Here is a 20,006-nt window from a genome sequence, read left to right as displayed (position 1 = left end):
AATTTATTAGTAAGGTCCACCCTATCTGTAGGCATGTGCAGCACATATTATTAGGGGGTGCACCGTTCAAAGGGTGGGTCTAGCACCACCAATTGGGCGTGTCTAACACCACCCATTGGGTGTGTCTAACACCGCCAATCAGGTGTGTCTACCATCATCTATTGGCACTCGCTACTATCTAAAACATCTCTCAGCCACACCATAATCTCCTGCCTATTTCAGTTATAGTCTTCTAATTACTCTGTGTAACAGTACATGCAAATAAAGTCAAAACATATATGGATGATACAGTTATGTAGTGATATGACAATGGTCTAGTACAAGTAATAATGCAAAACACACATAATTGATTAACTTCCAGAGACAATGGAGTCATCTGCTGCCGGGAGCCAGCCTTAAAGGGGGCACTGGCCCCATTGCCTCCTGATGGTCCGTTTTCTCGTTCATCCTTATTGTATGATACGGCAAGGACCATAGGCGTGCGCAGCCCATTTTCTTAGGGGGTGCACCATGGGGGGGGCGTGTCCATCACCATCTATTGGGCGTGTCCATCACCGCCTATGGGTATCATTGCAAACTAAATAGGTGACTTAGTTATGTATATGCACTTCAGAATACTAAAAACAGGGATAGTGCGCGCCAAAGGTGCGCTGCAAAAATTTACACTGTAATGCCCATTACACATAATGCCACACACAGTAATGCCCATTACATATAATGCATTGCACAGTAATGCCCATTCCACATAATGCCTTCCAACATAATGCCATACACCATAAGGCCCATTACATGTTGCGCCTCACACCGTGATACCCATTACAAGTGCGCCTCACACCGTGATACCCATTACAAGTGCACCTCACACCGTGATACCCATTACAAGTGCGCCTCACTCCGTGATACCCATTACAAGTGCGCCTCACACCGTGATACCCATTACAAGTGCGCCTCACTCCGTGATACCCATTACAAGTGCGCCTCACACCGTGATACCCATTAGACATTGTGCCTCACACCGTGATACCCATTACAAGTGCGCCTCACACCATGATTCCCATTAGACGTTGTGCCTCACACCATTACACATTAAGCCACACACCGTGTTGCCCATTACACATTATTACACATTATTTGACACATGTGATGCCCATTACACATTATGGGGGGGAGGGACGTGACAGGGGTGGGCGGGGGAGAGGGGAGTGTAAGGAAAGAAAGGCTGGGAAGAGCAAGGGGGGGATTATACATATTTAAGTACAGTATGTGTGTGTGTATATATATATACATACATACTGTGTGTATATATATATATATATATATATATATATATATATATATATATATATAGTGTGTGTGTGTGTATACATATATACACACATACATACCTCCCAACTTCAGTCCGGAGAAAATAGGGACACTCGCGCGGCTTCGGCCCGGAAAGGGGGCGGGGCGTATGCAAATGAGGGCGCGGCTTATGCTAATTAGCCGCGACCTCATTTTCATACGAGAATAGACGCTGTGCGCATGCGCACAGCGTCTATTCTACTAGATTGGGGGGTCTCCCAACTGCCACCCCCCGCAGCGGGACAATGCCTGCCGCGGGTGGGACGTCGGGACAGGACCCGAAAATCGGGACTGTCCCGACGGAATCGTGACAGTTGGGAGGTATGCACATATATATATATATATATATATATATATATATATATATATATATATACACAAAAACCCATACTGTTCTTGTAAATGTGGAAGTGCTGCCTTACTTTCACTTATGTAGATGCCTGGTGGGGCAGACAGGCTGTGCACAACGTGACTCCTACAGCACAGTCCTCCACATCTCCTTCCTTCCTTCTCTCTGCAGCCTGCATGCTCAGCCAGTCACTGAGCCGCAGGCTGCTGTGTCAGATATGATTGGACAGCTGAGCCATCGCTCAGCTGTCCTGTCCTATACGGCGCCGGCACCCTCCTCTATGGTGCTGTCAATCAGCGTGAACTAGGTCCCGGGACCCGAAGCGAGCGCAGCGCAGCGCGATAGCTGAACTAAACACACAACCTGTCCCTGGCAGGCGTCGGCGCCCACCGCAGACCCCGCTGGCGGCGTCTGCCTGGCTGCAATCGTGCGTGGGGGTGCCCAGTCATTAGGAGGTGCCTGTGCACCCCTGGCACCCCCCGTGCGCACGCCTATGGCAAGGACCCAGGTGTTTTGAAAAGCCTGGCCCTCCAGCAGCATCTCTCTATCTCTCCCCTCCCCCACCCTCAGTGGTAGCAGACAGAGGGTCCCGCTGCTGGCTGTCACATACAGCAGGATCGCCTCCTCACGGGGGACATGGTGCGGTAGCAGTGCTGCGCTTGCAGCAGTAACACAGTACAGGGGAATCCTGTGGCTGCTCACTCGTTGGCTGCCCGCTCCCCATGTGCCTCTCTCCAGCTCACCCAGTGGCTGCTGTGATCCAGCCGCAGCCTCCCTGACTGGTGCTCGGGGGAAGGTGCATGCACTCCGGCACTGCCCTACAACAGATGGATCCCAGTCCTGCCCATGGAGAAGGCGCCAGCGTGGCTGACCGAAGGATCACGTGCAGAGCTGCCAGTGAGTACATTAAAGAAAAAAACTTCCTGTTACAACCAGCATGCCACCTCTCTCCCCATGGTCTTATCTCCCCCGTACTGCTTTTAATGGAGTACAGTTCTAAAAAGCAAAAGTCTATTTTTTGCTGGTATTGCTAGTGACAGGGAGGTGTTCATAATGGTGTGCCTGTGCACCCCTAAAACTCAACAGATTCCTTCTCAAATGGACAAAACCATGTGCACTGCAGGGGGGGGGGGGGCAGATGTAACATGTGCAAAGATATTTAGATTTGGGTGAATTATTTTGTTTCTGTGCAGGGTAAATACTGGCTGCTTTATTTTTACACTGCAATATATATATCTCACTTTGAAGTAAAACCCCACCCAAATCTAAATCTGCCCCCCCCCCCCCCCTCCCGTGTGCATTTGAGAAGGAATTTGCCTTTGCGAGTGAACCAAAATAACCAATGTGCGCATGCCTACTGTATGTCTATAGGTGTGTGCATCTCTAAAGGTGCCCATACACGTTCAGATATGGGGCTGTACGTTTTGTACTTTAAAATGTGCCATACGATTCTGGCACTTGTAGGTAGTGTGGCCAATCCCGGGATCGGGATCGGCGGGATCCCGGGATTTGGCCTAAAAAAGTCCGGGATTTCAATCCCGGGATTGGAGAATCCAATCCCGGGATTTCGGGATTAGACTGCGCATGCGCAGTCTAATGCCGGGCAGCGTCTGAGCACTATCTCAGACGCTGCCCGGCTGTTCCCGTAGCCTGACCCGGCGTGCGGCCTGCGTAGCGTGACAGTAGAGGTCACGCTGCGCAGGCCACACGTCACCAGTGACCGCCGGCCTGCCTCCGCCTGCCCGCCTCCCGACAGCACGCCGGCCTGACTCCGCCCGCCCGCCTCCCGACAGCACGCCGGCCTGACTCCGCCCGCCTCCGCCTGCCAGCCTCGTCTCCGCCGCCCGCCTGCCGTCTTCTATGGAGGTGCACTTGCCGGGAGGCACCGTGCACCTCCAAACCCACTCCCGGCCGCCCGCCCGCACCCTAATGTAAGTAGATGTGCGGGTCGGCCGGGGTGGGTTAGTATGCTAAAAATGGTTTTTTTTTTGCTGGGGATGCCAATCCCGGGATCCCGGGAATCCCGGGATTGAGCGTTTTTCAATCCCGGATCCCGGGATTGAAAAAATGCCCCGGGATTGGCATCCCTACTTGTAGGAGGATGCGATGCAATCCGATTTTATTTTTGTTTTAAGTTGATAGCTACTAATGGACATCGCATCGCATCACATGTACTCCTGTACTGATGCGATGCGATGCAATGAAGCACAAAAAGTACTGAATGCAGATACTTTTTGTCCTTTACAATATTGTACCTGCAGGGACGCGCATCGCATCGCATCCCCGCAGGTACACAGCGCGATTATCGCACATGAGATGCGGTTTTTACTTTAAAAGTACAAAACGGATGCGATAATCGCAACTTGTATGGGCACCTTTAGACTTAAATGTCAGGATGTTAAGCACCCATTTGCATAAATCCTGAGCTGTAGTTGGGTTGTGGCTGACCTTTGTGCACCAAACCCAATTTCATTATTGTAGAGTGCTGAAGCAAACATAAAAAAAATTGTGCAATGTAAAGATCAGGCCATGCACAATCAAACATGAAACAAGTTAAAAAAGTGCTTAAACACAAGTACATTTCTAACTTGCCGATTTTCAGTATAAACATACAATCAATATAATTTCCTTTTCATAGTTATGTATTGGCCTTTAGCCCAGCCAAAAATACACATACATATATGTACTCAATCATAGTATACACTGAAGTTCAATTTGCAGCAAAACCCCTCTCGGCATGCCAGGTTTAGCCAAGTCGGCCCCGCCATGTGTCTTTTTTAGTCTTTTGCATAAACAAAACAACTGGGAGCAACAAAACTACTTTGCTAGTCTGCACTAATCATTTTGATGTGCAACTATAGCTGCGTGCAACTAAATTTGTCTGAATCTGGCCGCTGCTTTTTCTCCCACCAACCTCTGTTGGGCTCCATCTGATACCTTTGTACTTGTTTAAACCCAATTCCTGTGCAGTTAAACTTGAAGCCTGACATCTCTGGTACACTCTGAGTGGGGTTTCACTTCATCTGCAAATAAGACGTAATATCTAAAGAAGAATACAGTATGCTACACCCCGGGGAGTCCTGCATGGTCTCTCAGTTGCTCTGGGAGTCCTACGCTGCGTGGCCTATAGATATTTGTTATATTAGGACACTTCTGTAACACCCCTACTTCAGATATACCTACCCTATTCTACTCAGGGCCGGCGCCACCACTAGGAAAATCTAGGCATTTGCCTAGGGCGCCAGCCACTGGAGGGCGGCACTTCGCCCCTCGCCTCTCGCATGGAGGCTGCAGGGGTGTCCGTGCCGGGTACCTGAGGCACTGTGTGATCTGGCTCCGGGGTCCCTGCAGTGATGCGCGCTATCCGGCAGCCAGGCGGCGGCGCGGGAAGCGCTGCTGGGTTTGAAAACATTCCGCATGCTGATTGGCTGAGATTCAGCCAATCAGCGTGCGGCGAGTTTTCAAACCCATCAGCGCTTCCCGCGCCGCCGCCTGGCTGCCGGATTGCGCGCATCACTGCAGGGACCCCGCCGCCAGATTACACAGTGCCGCAGGTACCCCCCCACCGTAGGCACCGGGGCGCCCCACCCCCCCTCGCCTGGGGCGCTCCGGTGCCTTGCACCGGCCCTGATTCTACTCAAACATTTATTAGCCCATTGCATTATAATTCATAGTTACTTCTAGATCCCTCACACATAGTAAGCCAGTCCAGCACCTATGCTTTGAAATAAAATGTCACATAGTGACACGGCATTATACTCATTGTGCAGTCTGGCAGTGGCTGCTATTAGCTGTGAAGAATGGAGGATATTGGCATAATATGATGTGGCACACATGTCTTCATGGAAGATCCCAACAGTTAGTTCCAATATTACTGTAATAAAATCCAGAATCATTTCTGCACACTTCATCCAGTGATACTGAGCGGGAGGTCCCGGGGAAGAGAGGTGAAACAACAATAGTAACTTGGCGTTAGAAGCTGTCATAGGGAATTTGTTATCATGGCAACAACATAGATGGTTATGACTAACGTAATAAAATCTCTGTGACTTTGGCGGTCATTTTATCTCAGAAATATTAATTATGATCCTAGCAATCAGCTTACAAGGGGATGTATCATACAAGAATGAAGATCAGCTATTGCAATATTTAGAAAGTTCTATTATGGATCAGCAAGCCCCGATTAAAGGTTTGAAATGCCATAGGGTAATACACATGAAGCTCCCCTTGTAATGCTGCTAAACACATGTGTATGGGTGCTGAGGGACTCGCTATTCATACTGCGCATGTGCCTGTAACAAAGGTTATAGAACTGGCATGTAGGATCTAATGCTTGTGGCATGTGAAGGAGACTAAGTGGGATATTCTCTAAGAATCTCCGCCCCCCCTTCGCCGCCCATCACATACTTAATTATCGCATATGTTGTAACATATGCGATAATTAAGGCAAAGGACAGCTCTTGCGTTAAGAGCTGCGCCGGGCTCTCCTCCTCCCTGCACCCGGAAGAGGATCAGTGCAGGGAGGAGGTCACAGGTCCGGGCAGCACTGCGCTGTGCTGCCCGGACACAGGTGAGGGGGGAGGGGGCGTTGCGGGGCGGCGGGGGGTCGGCGCGGGGCGGCGGAGGGATGCGGTAGAAGCCCATTGGCTTCTATGGGGCATCGCCAGATTTTTCTGGCGATGCCCCCCGCCGCGTTAACCCGGCGGGGGATGCTTACAGCATCCCAAAATGCGGTAAAAACCCCAATAACGGGGTTTTTACCGCATTTCTTGTTTAGAGAATCTCCCCCTAAAAGGGCAGATTTATTAAGCTTGGAGAATAGATAAACTGGAGATAAAGCGGAGAAAAGGTAAAAGGAGATAAAGCACCAGCCAATCAGCTGTGTTTGAAAAAAATAGTTGGGAGGTGATTGGCTGCTGCTTTATCTCCTTTTACCTTTTCTCCGCTTTATCTCCAGTTTATCTCTTCTCCAAGCTTAATAAATCTGCCCCTCAGCTTTAGGCTGCCCAGCTGGCACTGTAGCACAATGTACATAAAGTAATGGTTCCAACAGTAAGTTACATTGGCACAGCCATCTGACAGTCACCTTCAGAACCTTACCCCCACAGAACATCCGGACGGGTGATAGCTAAAAAGCATGGATTAAATTAGGCCTTAATATTATTCCTCAGCTGTCACCTTCATATATGCAGAAAACTATATATATACACAGTATTATATATATACAGAAGATCCCATGGTGATGAAACGTAGCATGAAAATGCAATCTTGTGACCCTCTGAATATAATAGCTGCTGTTTATTCAGATTCTGCTGTAAATACCTTTTATATTGATATTCACGTTATTGGATGTAGTCAGTCCTTTCTTGTTGTGAGCTTCACAGCTGTATATTGCTGGGTAATCCAAACCTGTTACAAAATGCACATAAAACAAATAAACATTAGCCTTAATTTGTATTATTTTAATAACTTTTATAACTTGTAATTAACGTTAAGAATACTATACTGTGGGCCTGATTCAGAGATGCTCACTAATGTATAAGCAGCTGCAATCCAGGACACAGCGGATGTGCCAAAATATGGGTGTGGATCGGTTGGTCAACAGTGTCTAGTTCAACAGTCAATAGGTCTACCACTATCAGTCGACAGGCAAAAGGTTGACACCTCAAAAAGGTTGACTTGTGTTATGTCACCATGGTCAAAAGGATGACAATAACAAAATGTCAACATGGGCAAAGGTCGACGAGAGGTTTTTCATTTGTAGGGTGTCCATGCCGACATAGGTTAGCGTACTGTGTCCCCCCGCATGGCTCGCTGCACTCGGCGCACTATTTTATTCTCCATCTATGTCCCCTGGGAAGGAAAAGTATAAGCAAGTTCATTAAAAACTCATGTTGCCCTTTTCAATGTCGACCTTTTGCTTGAGTCAACCTTTCTGACCATGCATGTTGACATTTTTAATGTGTTACCCTTCTGCCTTTCAACCAATAGTGGTTGACTTTTACACTGTCGACCTTGTGACCACATACCCAATAATATTCTATTGATGTATCCACCTGCAAATGTATTGAGACGCTCACTGGCGGCTTGGCAGATCCAAGCAATGGCGGCGGTCACAGATCCTTCAATAAATCAACAATTCCCTGGTTAACCCTACGGCTGCGCTGAATGGCTGCGGGATCGGAGATGCTGCCACCATATTTTCTGTATACAGGATCACAGTTGCTGGCTGAAACATTCACCGAAAATGTCTGCAACACGCCTGTATCGTTCCTGCCACTCCCGTTACCTCCTCCAAATGGTCTTTGACTGTCAATCAAATAAATACGCGCTGCAAGCAGCATCTCAAAGAAACCTTGGCATGTGCTCGGTGTGACCGTGAGTGACGCATGTGCAGTTGGCCGATAAGTGCTTGATTCTATGAATATCAGCATTGCGTACATGATCTTTGAATCACGCCGTGTGTGAATAAGACTGAGACAATATAAATCATTCATACAAAAGGAAATGGACACGGGAAATATCTCAGTAACAGTAATTTGGTCAAATAACAATAATAATGAAGAGTTAGTAACAAGTTGATCTGTCTACAGAAAGCCATCATACAGTGACATTTTCCAACATAAGATAAGCAGGTCGGGGTATCTCAGTCTGCAGCCCATGTGATAGATGTATCTCCAAACACGACCTTGAGGATAATGTGCAAAAACAGAAACAGTTTTCCGAAATGCTGATAAGGATACTGTGTAGGGAGTGTCCTTGAATGAATCAATGTTTATATAGTTGTGTCTTTGATGACACTGCAAATGGACTGGACACAATACGTGTGTGGACAATACACACGTATTGTGAGCTGCGCAATATGTCTAGGAATGTCCATTCAATATGTTCAATGCTAATTTTATGGACTATTGGTTGACAGGCACTAGGTCAACACATGAAAAAAAGGTAGACATAGTCTAGGTCATTGACAAACAGTTGACATGAAAATGGTTGACACAGGAAAGGGTCGACACAAGTTTTTCCCTTTTTGGGGTGTCTATGTTGAAATCTGCCGACATTAACACCATGTATGGTGTCCCTTCGCACGGCTTGTTGTGCTCTCCATGCCTTGTGCACGGTGTCTCTCAGCCTATGGCACACTATTATAATCTAACACTATGCCCACTTGGGTTTAGACTGACTTTATTACCGATGAGGAGAGAACTCATTCGATGGTCAGCGAGCATCGAATGATTTCTCTCCCCTTCGGCGGCCTGCAAGGGGATATGAACACATCCCCTCTAATGGTACCGAGGGGTTTCACCAGCGGGGTGGGCATTCGGTCGGGTGGTGGGCAGCATTTAAGGGCTCGCTAGGCAGCCCATAAATGCTTAGCGAGCGGACATGAATTATGCCCCGACGCTGCTGTTCATGTGTATCACCCTATGTAAAGGCATGCTCAATGGTCATTTCCTTTAACGGTCACTGCGAGGAGCACTGCTAAACAATCAGAAAAGAGCTTGTATCTATGGAGTACAAGTTAGACAATGAAAACAGCTGCCAGTTCGGTTTAGCCTTAAAATAAATTGCTGATTTATATCTAGTAGCTACTGTATATCACCAGTATCACAGCGGTGGCGGCTGACTGCAGGCTACACTCATAGAAATAGCTGTAGGAAACCCAGAACAATATTTACACAACATGGTCATTACCCTATATCTCTGCCCATTGGTTGGGACAACAAGAACGCTATGACCAAGTTGGGTACAGTCATCAGAATAATGGGGCAAAACCAGCGGCTTTATTTATCTATGAAAAAAGGCGCCAATACACAAAGGAAAGTCACTGCTGCTCACCTACACAGGTGATACAAGAGGTAGAGTAGTTACCATGGGTATGGATCATAGGGTCGAGAGTAATTCGGACGACCTCCAAAGGTCAACAGGCAGAAGCAAAAGGTCGAAATGGAAATAGTCGACACGTGAATATTTTGACATGAGTTTTTTACATATTTTTTGGGGGGCATGTGTCAGTACCTACAATTAGTGTACCATGTTATGTGTCCGGCCAGGTGCTTCATGGTGCCCATCAAACTTTACCATTCCCGTTCATAGTCAACGTGGATGGTAAGTATAAATGCATTCTGTCAACATATTGTCCTTGTTGACCTAATGCAATGCGACCAACAGTAGTCAACCTATTGACTGTGGACCTAATGCACATGAACCAAAGGTCCAGATGCTACATCCATACTCTGGACAGGCTGTTGAATTATACCAACCTCTGATTTTGGCAAATGCCACCACCCCAAACGGCTGCAGACTATTAATTACTATTAATTACATGATGGCTGCAGTTGTTTGGGGGCCGGAAGGTGACGGCTACGGTTATACAAAACATAAGTGTGACGCCTCTGTTTTGTGAGAGTGCCGAGGCCAGGTTCTCCCAGGTTCTTCCAGGTTCTCCCTCTTCTAGACTGCATGGTCTCAGGGATAAATCTGCAGCTGCCAGTTTTGCATAACCTCAAAGTTCACTCAGCTGGCCGATGGGTAAGTGATCCACGGATGCAGCGGCGGATCACACATGCATGCAAGTGGTGTCTGTCTCTACCATACACCTCCTGCTGCATTACCATAAGAAGGCATAGCTGCTGATCAGGGTCCTAATTCTGGTTGAATCGGATGGGGACAAATTCGGCCCAGTTTCCAATTTTCAGTCAGGCTCAACAGCCCTAGCACTAGTAGCAGATCCAATGGAGATCCACTTTAAAATCAGAACATTAACATCATTCAACATTCAATGCAGACCATTTTTGCATAACAAAAAAATGACAGTTAATTTAAACATTTAAACCAGGGGCGAAATGTAATAGAGTGTGATTTTTTAGACATGTGCGATTTTTGGTCAAAAACGGCCGAAATCGCACATTTTCCGAAAATCGCACATTTAATAGGTTGAAAATCGCGGTAAAAAATCGCACTTTTTACCGCGAAATCGCACTTTTAGAAGTGCGATTTTTAGTCACATTTCAATTCGCATCCAGATGTTTTCCCATTATAAAGTATACAACTCGCAAATGTAATAGGGTGCGATTTTTGGTCAATGTTACCAAAAATCGCAAAAAAAATAGACCAGGTTCTGACAGGCGAATTTGACAGAACCATGCACAGATCATTGAGATCTGTGCATGGTTCTGTTAATAAAAATGTGTAAAAGTGTTTTTATAAAAAAAAAAACGGCGTGGGGTCCCCCCTCCTAAGCATAACCAGCCCCGGGCTCATTGAGCCGGACCTGGTTCCAAAAATACGGGGGAACAAAAAGCATAGGGGTCCCCCGTATTTCTGAAACCAGCCCCGGACTCTTGGACCGGTCCTGGTTCCAAAAATACGGGGGACAAAAAATCTGGGGGTCCCCCGTATTTTGAAACCAGCACCGGGCTCCAACAGCCCGCGGTGTCATGCCACAGCCGGGGGACACTTTTTATACAAGGTCCCCCGGCCAAAACATGAGCACCGTGGCTGGTCAGCCTTGGACGGGGTACCTGGAGGAGTGGGGACCCCCCCAATAAAGGGGTCCCCCCCCCCAAGCTTCACCCGTCCAGGGCTGAAGCCCGGGGCTGTCACCGGCGTCCGTGGCCAGTGGACGCCGGCCTGATAGGGTTAAATCCATCATACATATCATTACATTGCTTTTTACCGGCGAACTACAAGTGCCAGCAGACCTCCCCCGCATGCTGGGACTTGGAGAACCACAAGTCCCAGCATGCAGGGCATTAATGGGCCCGCTGGGACTTGTAGTCCACCTGTAAAAAGAATGTTTATAAAAAACACACACACAGAGAAGTACAAGTTTATTACACACACACACCTCAATTTTACACAGCATACTTACCATTCCTGGATCCAGCGCTGGTCTGGCTGCTTTACAGCCGGCTCCCCCCGCACTGACAGGCAGCGGGGAGAACCGCTTTCTCCGTTGCCTGTCACCGGCTTTCTCCGTAGCTTCTGTAGCTCTGTCCCAGTGCTACAGAGGCTGAGAGCGTGATTGGCTGAGCTACAGTATGCGTCTCCATGGAGACGCATAGCTCAGTCCTGATTGGCTGAGCTATGCGTCTCCATGGAGACGCATACTGTAGCTCAGCCAATCACGCTCTCAGCCTCTGTAGCACTGGGACAGAGCTACAGAAGCTACGGAGAAAGCCGGTGACAGGCAACGGAGAAAGCGGTTCTCCCCGCTGCCTGTCAGTGCGGGGGGAGCCGGCTGTAAAGCAGCCAGACCAGCGCTGGATCCAGGAATGGTAAGTATGCTGTGTAAAATTGAGGTGTGTGTGTGTAATAAACTTGTACTTCTCTGTGTGTGTGTTTTTTATAAACATTCTTTTTACAGGTGGACTACAAGTCCCAGCGGGCCCATTAATGCCCTGCATGCTGGGACTTGTGGTTCTCCAAGTCCCAGCATGCGGGGGAGGTCTGCTGGCACTTGTAGTTCGCCGGTAAAAAGCAATGTAATGATATGTATGATGGATTTAACCCTATCAGGCCGGCGTCCACTGGCCACGGACGCCGGTGACAGCCCCGGGCTTCAGCCCTGGACGGGTGAAGCTTGGGGGGGGGGACCCCTTTATTGGGGGGGTCCCCACTCCTCCAGGTACCCCGTCCAAGGCTGACCAGCCACGGTGCTCATGTTTTGGCCGGGGGACCTTGTATAAAAAGTGTCCCCCGGCTGTGGCATGACACCGCGGGCTGTTGGAGCCCGGTGCTGGTTTCAAAATACGGGGGACCCCCAGATTTTTTGTCCCCCGTATTTTTGGAACCAGGACCGGTCCAAGAGTCCGGGGCTGGTTTCAGAAATACGGGGGACCCCTATGCTTTTTGTTCCCCCGTATTTTTGGAACCAGGTCCGGCTCAATGAGCCCGGGGCTGGTTATGCTTAGGAGGGGGGACCCCACGCCGTTTTTTTTTTAACTTTTTTTTTTTTGCACAAAAGCGCATTTATAAAAATGCGCACATTTTCATGACTGAAAATGCGCACATTTTCATGACTAAAAATCGCGGCAAATCGCATTTTTTTGCCGCTAATTCGCATCTCATTACATATGCGAATTCGCGGCAAAAAATGCGATTTTTAAAGGTGCGATTTGGTGCGATTTTTTTTTAGTCTAAAAAATCGCACCCTATTACATTTCGCCCCAGACTTTTTGAATTGCAAAAAAAAATAAAAAATTGGACTGCAAAGGGTTAAGGTGAAACAAGTAATGAAGTTGTGCTGTTCTTTCTGTTACGGAAAACAATACAAACGTTGTATTATATGAACTAAAATGATGCCAAACGCTAGACATATGTAACTATGAAACTATGTCCTGAAAGTAAATGCTGGAAGCAACTTCTCAAACAGTGATTTGTGGATTCACCAGAGTAAAAAGTTACAATGTGCTACCCAACTAGGAAAGTGTTGTATGCAAACTTGGTCGGGAAAAACATCTTAAACCTTGGATCACACTGTGCTTGCAGGAATGTTTATACTCCCTCATACTTCCATTACAGCCCTGGCCAGGATCTCACAGAACAGCAGTTTGGTAACATAGAATTAATGCCCCTGCTTAGTCTTAGCAGTAAGTAAATGCTAAATATCTGTACCAGGACATAACATTTACTATTACGGGGTCTTACTGCATGTTTCTGCATGCAGGGAAAACTCGGCCTGCTGTTGCATGAAGTAAATAAATAATGAACATCTTTATTTATACACCGCAATTTAGAATTGAACTAAGGTCCGGCACCATTCCAAAATCCAACCTATCATTTTATATTTCTCCCCCTGCTTTACAATATGGTTTGGCCAAAAGGCAAAAAGCTGGATTTACTCCAAGGAGGGCCTAAATTTATTAGTTTATTTATTTATTAATGTGCACCTTTATTAACAGATTTTTTATTCATTAATATAAAAACTATTTAGCAAATTCTAGGAAGTAAATTAAGATTTTTATTTGCTGTTAATTAGACTTATTAATAGAGCAGAAATCCAAAAATAACCCAGACAACGTGTTTTCTTGTTATATGTTATAAATGCAGAGCTTATGTATAAGTAGCTTAGAACAAGGGTTGTACAACATCGGGTGACACAATAGGATTAGAATATGAAAAACAAAATCACATGAGAGGAGTAGCTGCCATTGCTTAGATTTGTCCGGATTTGCACACATACATAACTAGCAGTCCTATTTACAACAGGTTCTTATGTACCAACATGCAGGGGAAAATCTGCCTTTGTCTGTCCTACCAAGTTATTGTCTCCAGCTCAGTGATCAACATCAAAATAGTGTATTGGTGACAGAGGCAGTCTAAAAGTGCATACACATGGTGTGATTTTTAGCTTACGATTCTGACTATATAGTCAAAATCGTAAGAAAAGTTAGCCAAAATCACACAGTGTAATGCTTGCGATATCGATGAGTGGCCCTGCAAGGTCCGTACAGCAACTAAAAATAGACTGTAGCCACAAGGCAATTTTGACTATGCTAAATACAGTGCAAATGTGCAGCTTGATGGGTATATGTTCTCTTTGTGCCACTATACTGTCCCTGCTTATATTGTCACCTACCTGGCTGCTGCGATGACCTGTGGTGCCATGGATGGGCTGCCTCAGGGCTGTGCAGCTCGGCGGGTATGTGTTCCCTGTGTGACAACTGTCCCTGCTTATATTATTACCTACCTGGCTGCTGCAGCGACCAGTGGCGTTGCTGATGGCTGCCTAGTTGCTGTGCAGCTCGGCGGGCATTTGTTCCCCGCATGTTATGTCTTTAATGTAACGTATGTAATGTCCCCCCCCCCCCACACTTCATCCCTGCTTGATGCTGCACTATATATCCACAAAAAAAATCCTAGTGTGCGCAAGCACATATGGCCAATAAACTTGATTCTATTCTATTGTACAGTGTATTTGGTCCTAAGTATGAAGCCAAAATCGGCTCCATGCACTTCAAAGGGGAAATTGCATAGTCAAAATTGCCCATAGCCAATATCTAGCCAATATCTCACTGCGTATATGCCCATTTATAGTGCACATCTTGCCTGTAACCTGGTGAGGCAGCCATTTTGTGGCCTATACCAATATTCTTGGGAATGTTTTCACTAAACAGCAGAGACATTGCTGAGGCACTTCATACGTCATTTTCATGAGGTACTGGTTACAAGTAACTGCACTGCATAATCATAAATATTGGCTGAGCTCACTGTGTCACGGTACTGTGTAGGGGAACATTCCCAATAAGAGGGCCCTGTCTTGCTGTCCCAATCGATACAGATTTGTACCGCAACTCAGTGTCACTGGGGAATGTACCAATAAATGGGTGTCAGGAAAGATTGGTAAATGGATCAACCCAATTCACAATTCAACATCTATCTACTTCCAATATCATCACTATGCTAACACCTTCCTACCCTGACCTCTCCCTCTCCCTCACCATTTGTGTCTCTATATATATATCTGTTAGCATATTCCATCACTTCCTAAACTTAATGGGCCAGAGCTACAAAAAATGATAAAGTGGAGATTGATAAACAGCCAGCCAATCAGCTCCTGTCATTATTCAAACCCAGTCTCTAACATGACAGGTAGGGGCTTATTGGCTGGCTGTTTCTCACTCTCCATTTTATCACTTTTGGAAGCTTGATACATCTGGAGCAAAGTGTGTAAAAGACTGAGCTGATCATCTACCCGTCCTCCTGCATAACATCAGTTACCTAACACAATTGATGGCACAACTATCTTGGAGTTACTCTGTTAACTATTTACTGCCTTTCATTCTTGCCTACAAGATTTTGTCTTTGGTGCGCCCTACCTCTGGTATTCTCTACCTCGCCCTATCAGAGTCTCTAACTCTATACAAAACTTTAAAAGGGCTCTACATCAAAACATCAATTAGTGGCTATCTGAATTCGACCCTAAATCTTTATTTATATTTTGTATTTTTAAATTTTCTTTGTACAATATAATTGACAAAAACTATATATGACTGTATATTACTTTACAGTATATTACTTTACAGTTAAGCCTTTAAAGTTTGTCATTAACAGACAATGGGGGGTATTCAATGTGGGATCACGGCTGTCGATCCCCGCCGACAGCCGTGATCCAGGCCCGTTTGCGGTCAGATCGACCGCAGAACGACAGGCGGGATTCAATGTCCCGCCTGCCGCTCGGCGCAAAGGGGGCGTGGCTGCGAAAACGGCCGTGGATTGTCGATCTGCGGCCCAGATAACGACAATCCATGGCCGATATCGGCAGAACGGGCCCGACAGCTTCTGAAGTCGGGCCCGTTCTGCTGATACTTTAAGGGTGCTGTGATTCAAGAAAGTTTGGGAAGCATTGCAGTAATCTATTAAATAAATTAGAAAGTATGGGCCAGAAAGACACAACTTTCCGTTTTATTGATGTGAAATGCAGCTTTTAGTGAATGTACATTTACCTATTATACAAATAAGGGTACTTGTTTCCTATCTGGGCGCCCAGGTTTTCTACGTACGGCACCGTACTGAAATCGGATCGCATCGCATCGTACACATACACGATATTGAACGATGCGATGCGATGCGATGCGATGCGATCCGATTTCCCATAGGAAACATTGTGAAATGGCTCAATTTAGCCAAATTATAATAGGAACAATAGTAAATGGGCCAAAAACACCCCTGAACATTGAAATGTCCCCCCAAAAGTAGTTGACGCCACCCCGCCATCAACGTGAACCCGAAGCGTGGCGAGCGCAGCGAGCCCGCGAGGGGCGGCGGTACGCGTCCTCCGACCTTTTCATGCCCTACTATCCACTAGGGCGTGGAGTGAGAATAGAATAGTGTGGCGAGCGCAGCGAGCCACCGTGCCCGAAGCGTGGCGAGCGCAGCGAGCCCCGCGAGGGGACGCGGATACCTTCACAGTTATACGCGTCCCCTCGCGGGCTTCCCAGGTGTCCATGGCGACGCGGACACCTGGGAAGCCCGCGAAGGGACGCGTTTACCTGTGAAGGTATCCGCGTCCCCTCGCGGGGCTCGCTGCGCTCGCCACGCTTCGGGCTCGGTGGCTCGCTGCGCTCGCCACACTATTCTATTCTCACTCCACGCCCTAGTGGATAGTAGGGCATGAAAAGGTCGGAGGACGCGTACCGCCGCCCCTCGCGGGCTCGCTGCGCTCGCCACGCTTCGGGTTCACGTTGATGGCGGGGTGGCGTCAACTACTTTTGGGGGGACATTCCACTGCTCTGTGGGTTTTTTGGGGGTTTCTGGCCCATTTACCATTCTTCCCTATGCTGATTTGGGTAAATTGATCCATTTAACATTGTTTCCTATGGGAAATCGAATCGGATCGCATCGCATCGCATCGCATCGTTCAATATCGTGTATGTGTACAATGCGATGCGATCAGATTTCACTACGGAGAATAGCATGGTGCGCAATTAACTTAGTGGGCGCCCAGATAGGAAACAAGTACCCAAATAAGCAACAGCACCTGTGTCTAATTTAATCCATACAGTTGTTTGGCACATGCTATTTTAATTGAAAACATTAATCATTCAGCTAAGCCGCTGGTTTACTGCACAGCACTGCGCTACGTCGTTTTACGAGGCCCTGCCAGAGGGCAGAGAAAGTTATGGTTGCAGTCCTGTGTTATTTATTGCACAGAATGGGGTTACGCTTTCTCTCTCCTCCTTTCTATCCTCTAAGTATACCACATCTGTAAAGCATTAAATATGTTGTTTTCTGGTAGCATTTAAATCTGGAGTTTACAACATAATTAGTTCATGAGAGGAACGGGTATAATTCATCTGGATATCATCTTTATTTTACATTATAAATCGACAAATTTATGCTGCAACAAAAGCTGCAATTTTGTTTTGATTTTTCATTTTGTCTATTTAACCATATGTAAACATCATTGTACAATGCATGTGCTTAATATACACACTAGCAGACATTCTGGCTGCCTACGACCTATATTTCTTGCACAATAAGACTCTCCACTAGCCTCCAAACTTTCAAGCGTTCCCTGAAAATTCACCTCTTCAGGCAAGCCTATCATATTTAAGTACCACATGCATAACCCTCTGAGGCACTTCTGTATTATATAGCTTCCCTTCTGGACTTGTAACTTGGTGGGACTGCTATGCTATTACTAGTGCCTGTCCTTGTGTTTCCCTCCTATATCCCTATAGATTGTAAGCTTGCAGCAGGGCCCTCCGACTTCCATGTCTGTCTGTTGTTACCCAGTTTGTTTTATCACTGTCTACAATTGTAAAGTGCAACGGAATCTGCTGCGCTCTTTAAGAAACTGTAAATAAATGAATAAACTAAATCTTATGGTGCCCATGCCCCCTATCTCTATGCATGGTTTGGTAAAAGTCATTATTATCAGTGCGCACTGACCAGGCTGGCCACAAGGAGTGATGGTGGTGGGGGGAGGGGTGCATGGGCCATGCTGCTTTCCACAGTTTGGCTCCGGCTAACAATGTCCTTCATTGACATTACAAGGCCTAGACATTATGCACGAAAATGTCGTTATCACGCTTATCTTATTTATTATATTGTCTAGTGCAGAGGTTCTCAAACTGTGGGTCCTGACCCCAAAGTGGGTCACAACCTTCGCAGCATGGGGTCGCGACTCCATGTTGCTGACCATCAGCATGATGACTTTTCTAATCTCAGTCAGTGATTCAAGGAGTGTGATAAATCTGTTGGATTGACTGTTATTTTAGACTCCTCCCATCCGTTTGTGCCTCCACAATGCTGCCATGTATGTGCTGTCTGCTGACTACACATGTGATGTGATGGGTTATGGTATATTAGACTCCTCCCATCAGTTTGTGCTGTCTGCTGACTACACGTGATGTGATGTCCTTCTGCAGTAACTTGCTGGGGTCCCGTAATTATTTTTATTGTCTGATGGGGTCCCAGAGCAAAATAGTTTATGGACTAGCGTGTATGGACCTTTATATCAGGTGCAAGAGAAACGCCTGCTTTGTTTATATACACTTATATATAACTCTGCACAGTCTGCAGCTCCTAAGCCTAGGTGAGTATGCCCAGGTACAGCCCAGCTTTGCCTTTTCAATAGGAGGAGGACATGCAAATGAAACACGTATGACTCACATGTGCAGAGGTCGAGAGAAAGCGCAGTTAGAAAACACAATGTGAAGGGTTATTTTTCTTTCAGGACGAAGTGTAACAATGAATCATATTCCTTTCTCTTTTAAATACTCAATGGTGTCTAGAGAAAAGCAGGCAACATCTTATTTACACCAAACTTACCGGGTACATAGAGAACCGCTGGTGGCACTTCAGGAATCTCATTAATCTTTGTGCTGTTTTGGTACCAATAAATCTCCACAGGTTCAGGGGGCCCAACAGCCTCGCAGGTGAGATTAAACGGAGTGTTCCGAGAGACATTTAATGTCTCCGGCTGCTGAATGAAATGTGGAAGACCTAAAAGAAGGCAGCTAGTATGAGAATGATGTTCTACTTATAAGACAGTATTTATAGCAAGTATTGTGCATGGAAATAACTACAGTATCCACCCGGAGCGGCGGGAATGACCGACGCCGCTGATCCAGCAAGGGGAGGGGGGTGCGGGCATACCCGCTGCTCCGGGGAGTTGCAGTCACACATATATATTTTATACAACGCACTCTCTAATGGTTAGCCAAGCCTCCATGGTGACTGGCCACACCCCCTCTGAAGACTGGCCACACCCCTAAATATGGGCTCCTACCATGGCATTCCTCCAGTTGATTCCTTCCTGCCTCAGTCTGGCACTGGTAGCTTTTGCAACACTCTTTAAAAAAGACTCAAAGGCCAAAAGAGGTGCATATATAACGAACACCATAAACATTGGCATTTATAAGAATATTGTGCCGCAGATATAAGTTTGTGGCTTTTATGACCAAATGATCTACTTTATCGTTATTGCTTGTATAATTTACAACAAAGAAAAGCAAGTGCAACATTTAAAAAACTGTATTACTACAAGAAATCCTTCAACACCAATGGATGACAGATGTATTTAAAATGATAAATGCCATTACAACTAGCTATATTTATGTATTTACACATTAATAGTATGATTATTTTAATTGGACTAAGGGGGTATTCTATTATTTGCGGTGATTTTATTGTTATTGTCACTTTAGATTAGCCCATTACTTGTCCATTTGTTTCATTCAGCAAATCAACCTGTATTTTCAGGGGTTGGGATCATTTGGTCTACAGCATTGGGTTGACATGCGATAAGGTCGACATGGGTCTAGGTCGATATGGGAAAAGATTGACATAATTCTAGGTCGAA

The 20,006-nt window shown here is 46.4% G+C and overlaps 1 protein-coding gene across 1 annotated transcript in view; it reads right to left on the bottom strand.

The window, feature by feature from the left end:
• MERTK (MER proto-oncogene, tyrosine kinase) overlaps nt 1-20,006 on the bottom strand; it is a 109,658-nt gene that overhangs the window by 69,576 nt on the left and 20,076 nt on the right. Inside the window, exons 4-5 of the mRNA XM_083175981.1 lie at nt 18,974-19,147; nt 7,016-7,102 (exon numbers count right to left, since the gene is read on the bottom strand). Coding sequence (XP_083032107.1) covers nt 7,016-7,102; nt 18,974-19,147 — 261 coding nt within the window. The remainder of the gene's footprint in view (nt 1-7,015; nt 7,103-18,973; nt 19,148-20,006) is intronic.

The sequence above is a fragment of the Crinia signifera genome, chromosome 3 (genome assembly GCF_055691185.1).
Source record: "Crinia signifera chromosome 3, ASM5569118v1, whole genome shotgun sequence".
Classification (NCBI taxonomy): domain Eukaryota; kingdom Metazoa; phylum Chordata; class Amphibia; order Anura; family Myobatrachidae; genus Crinia; species Crinia signifera.
Note: the sequence above shows the minus strand (reverse complement) of the source record. Positions and strands in the feature narration are given on the sequence as shown.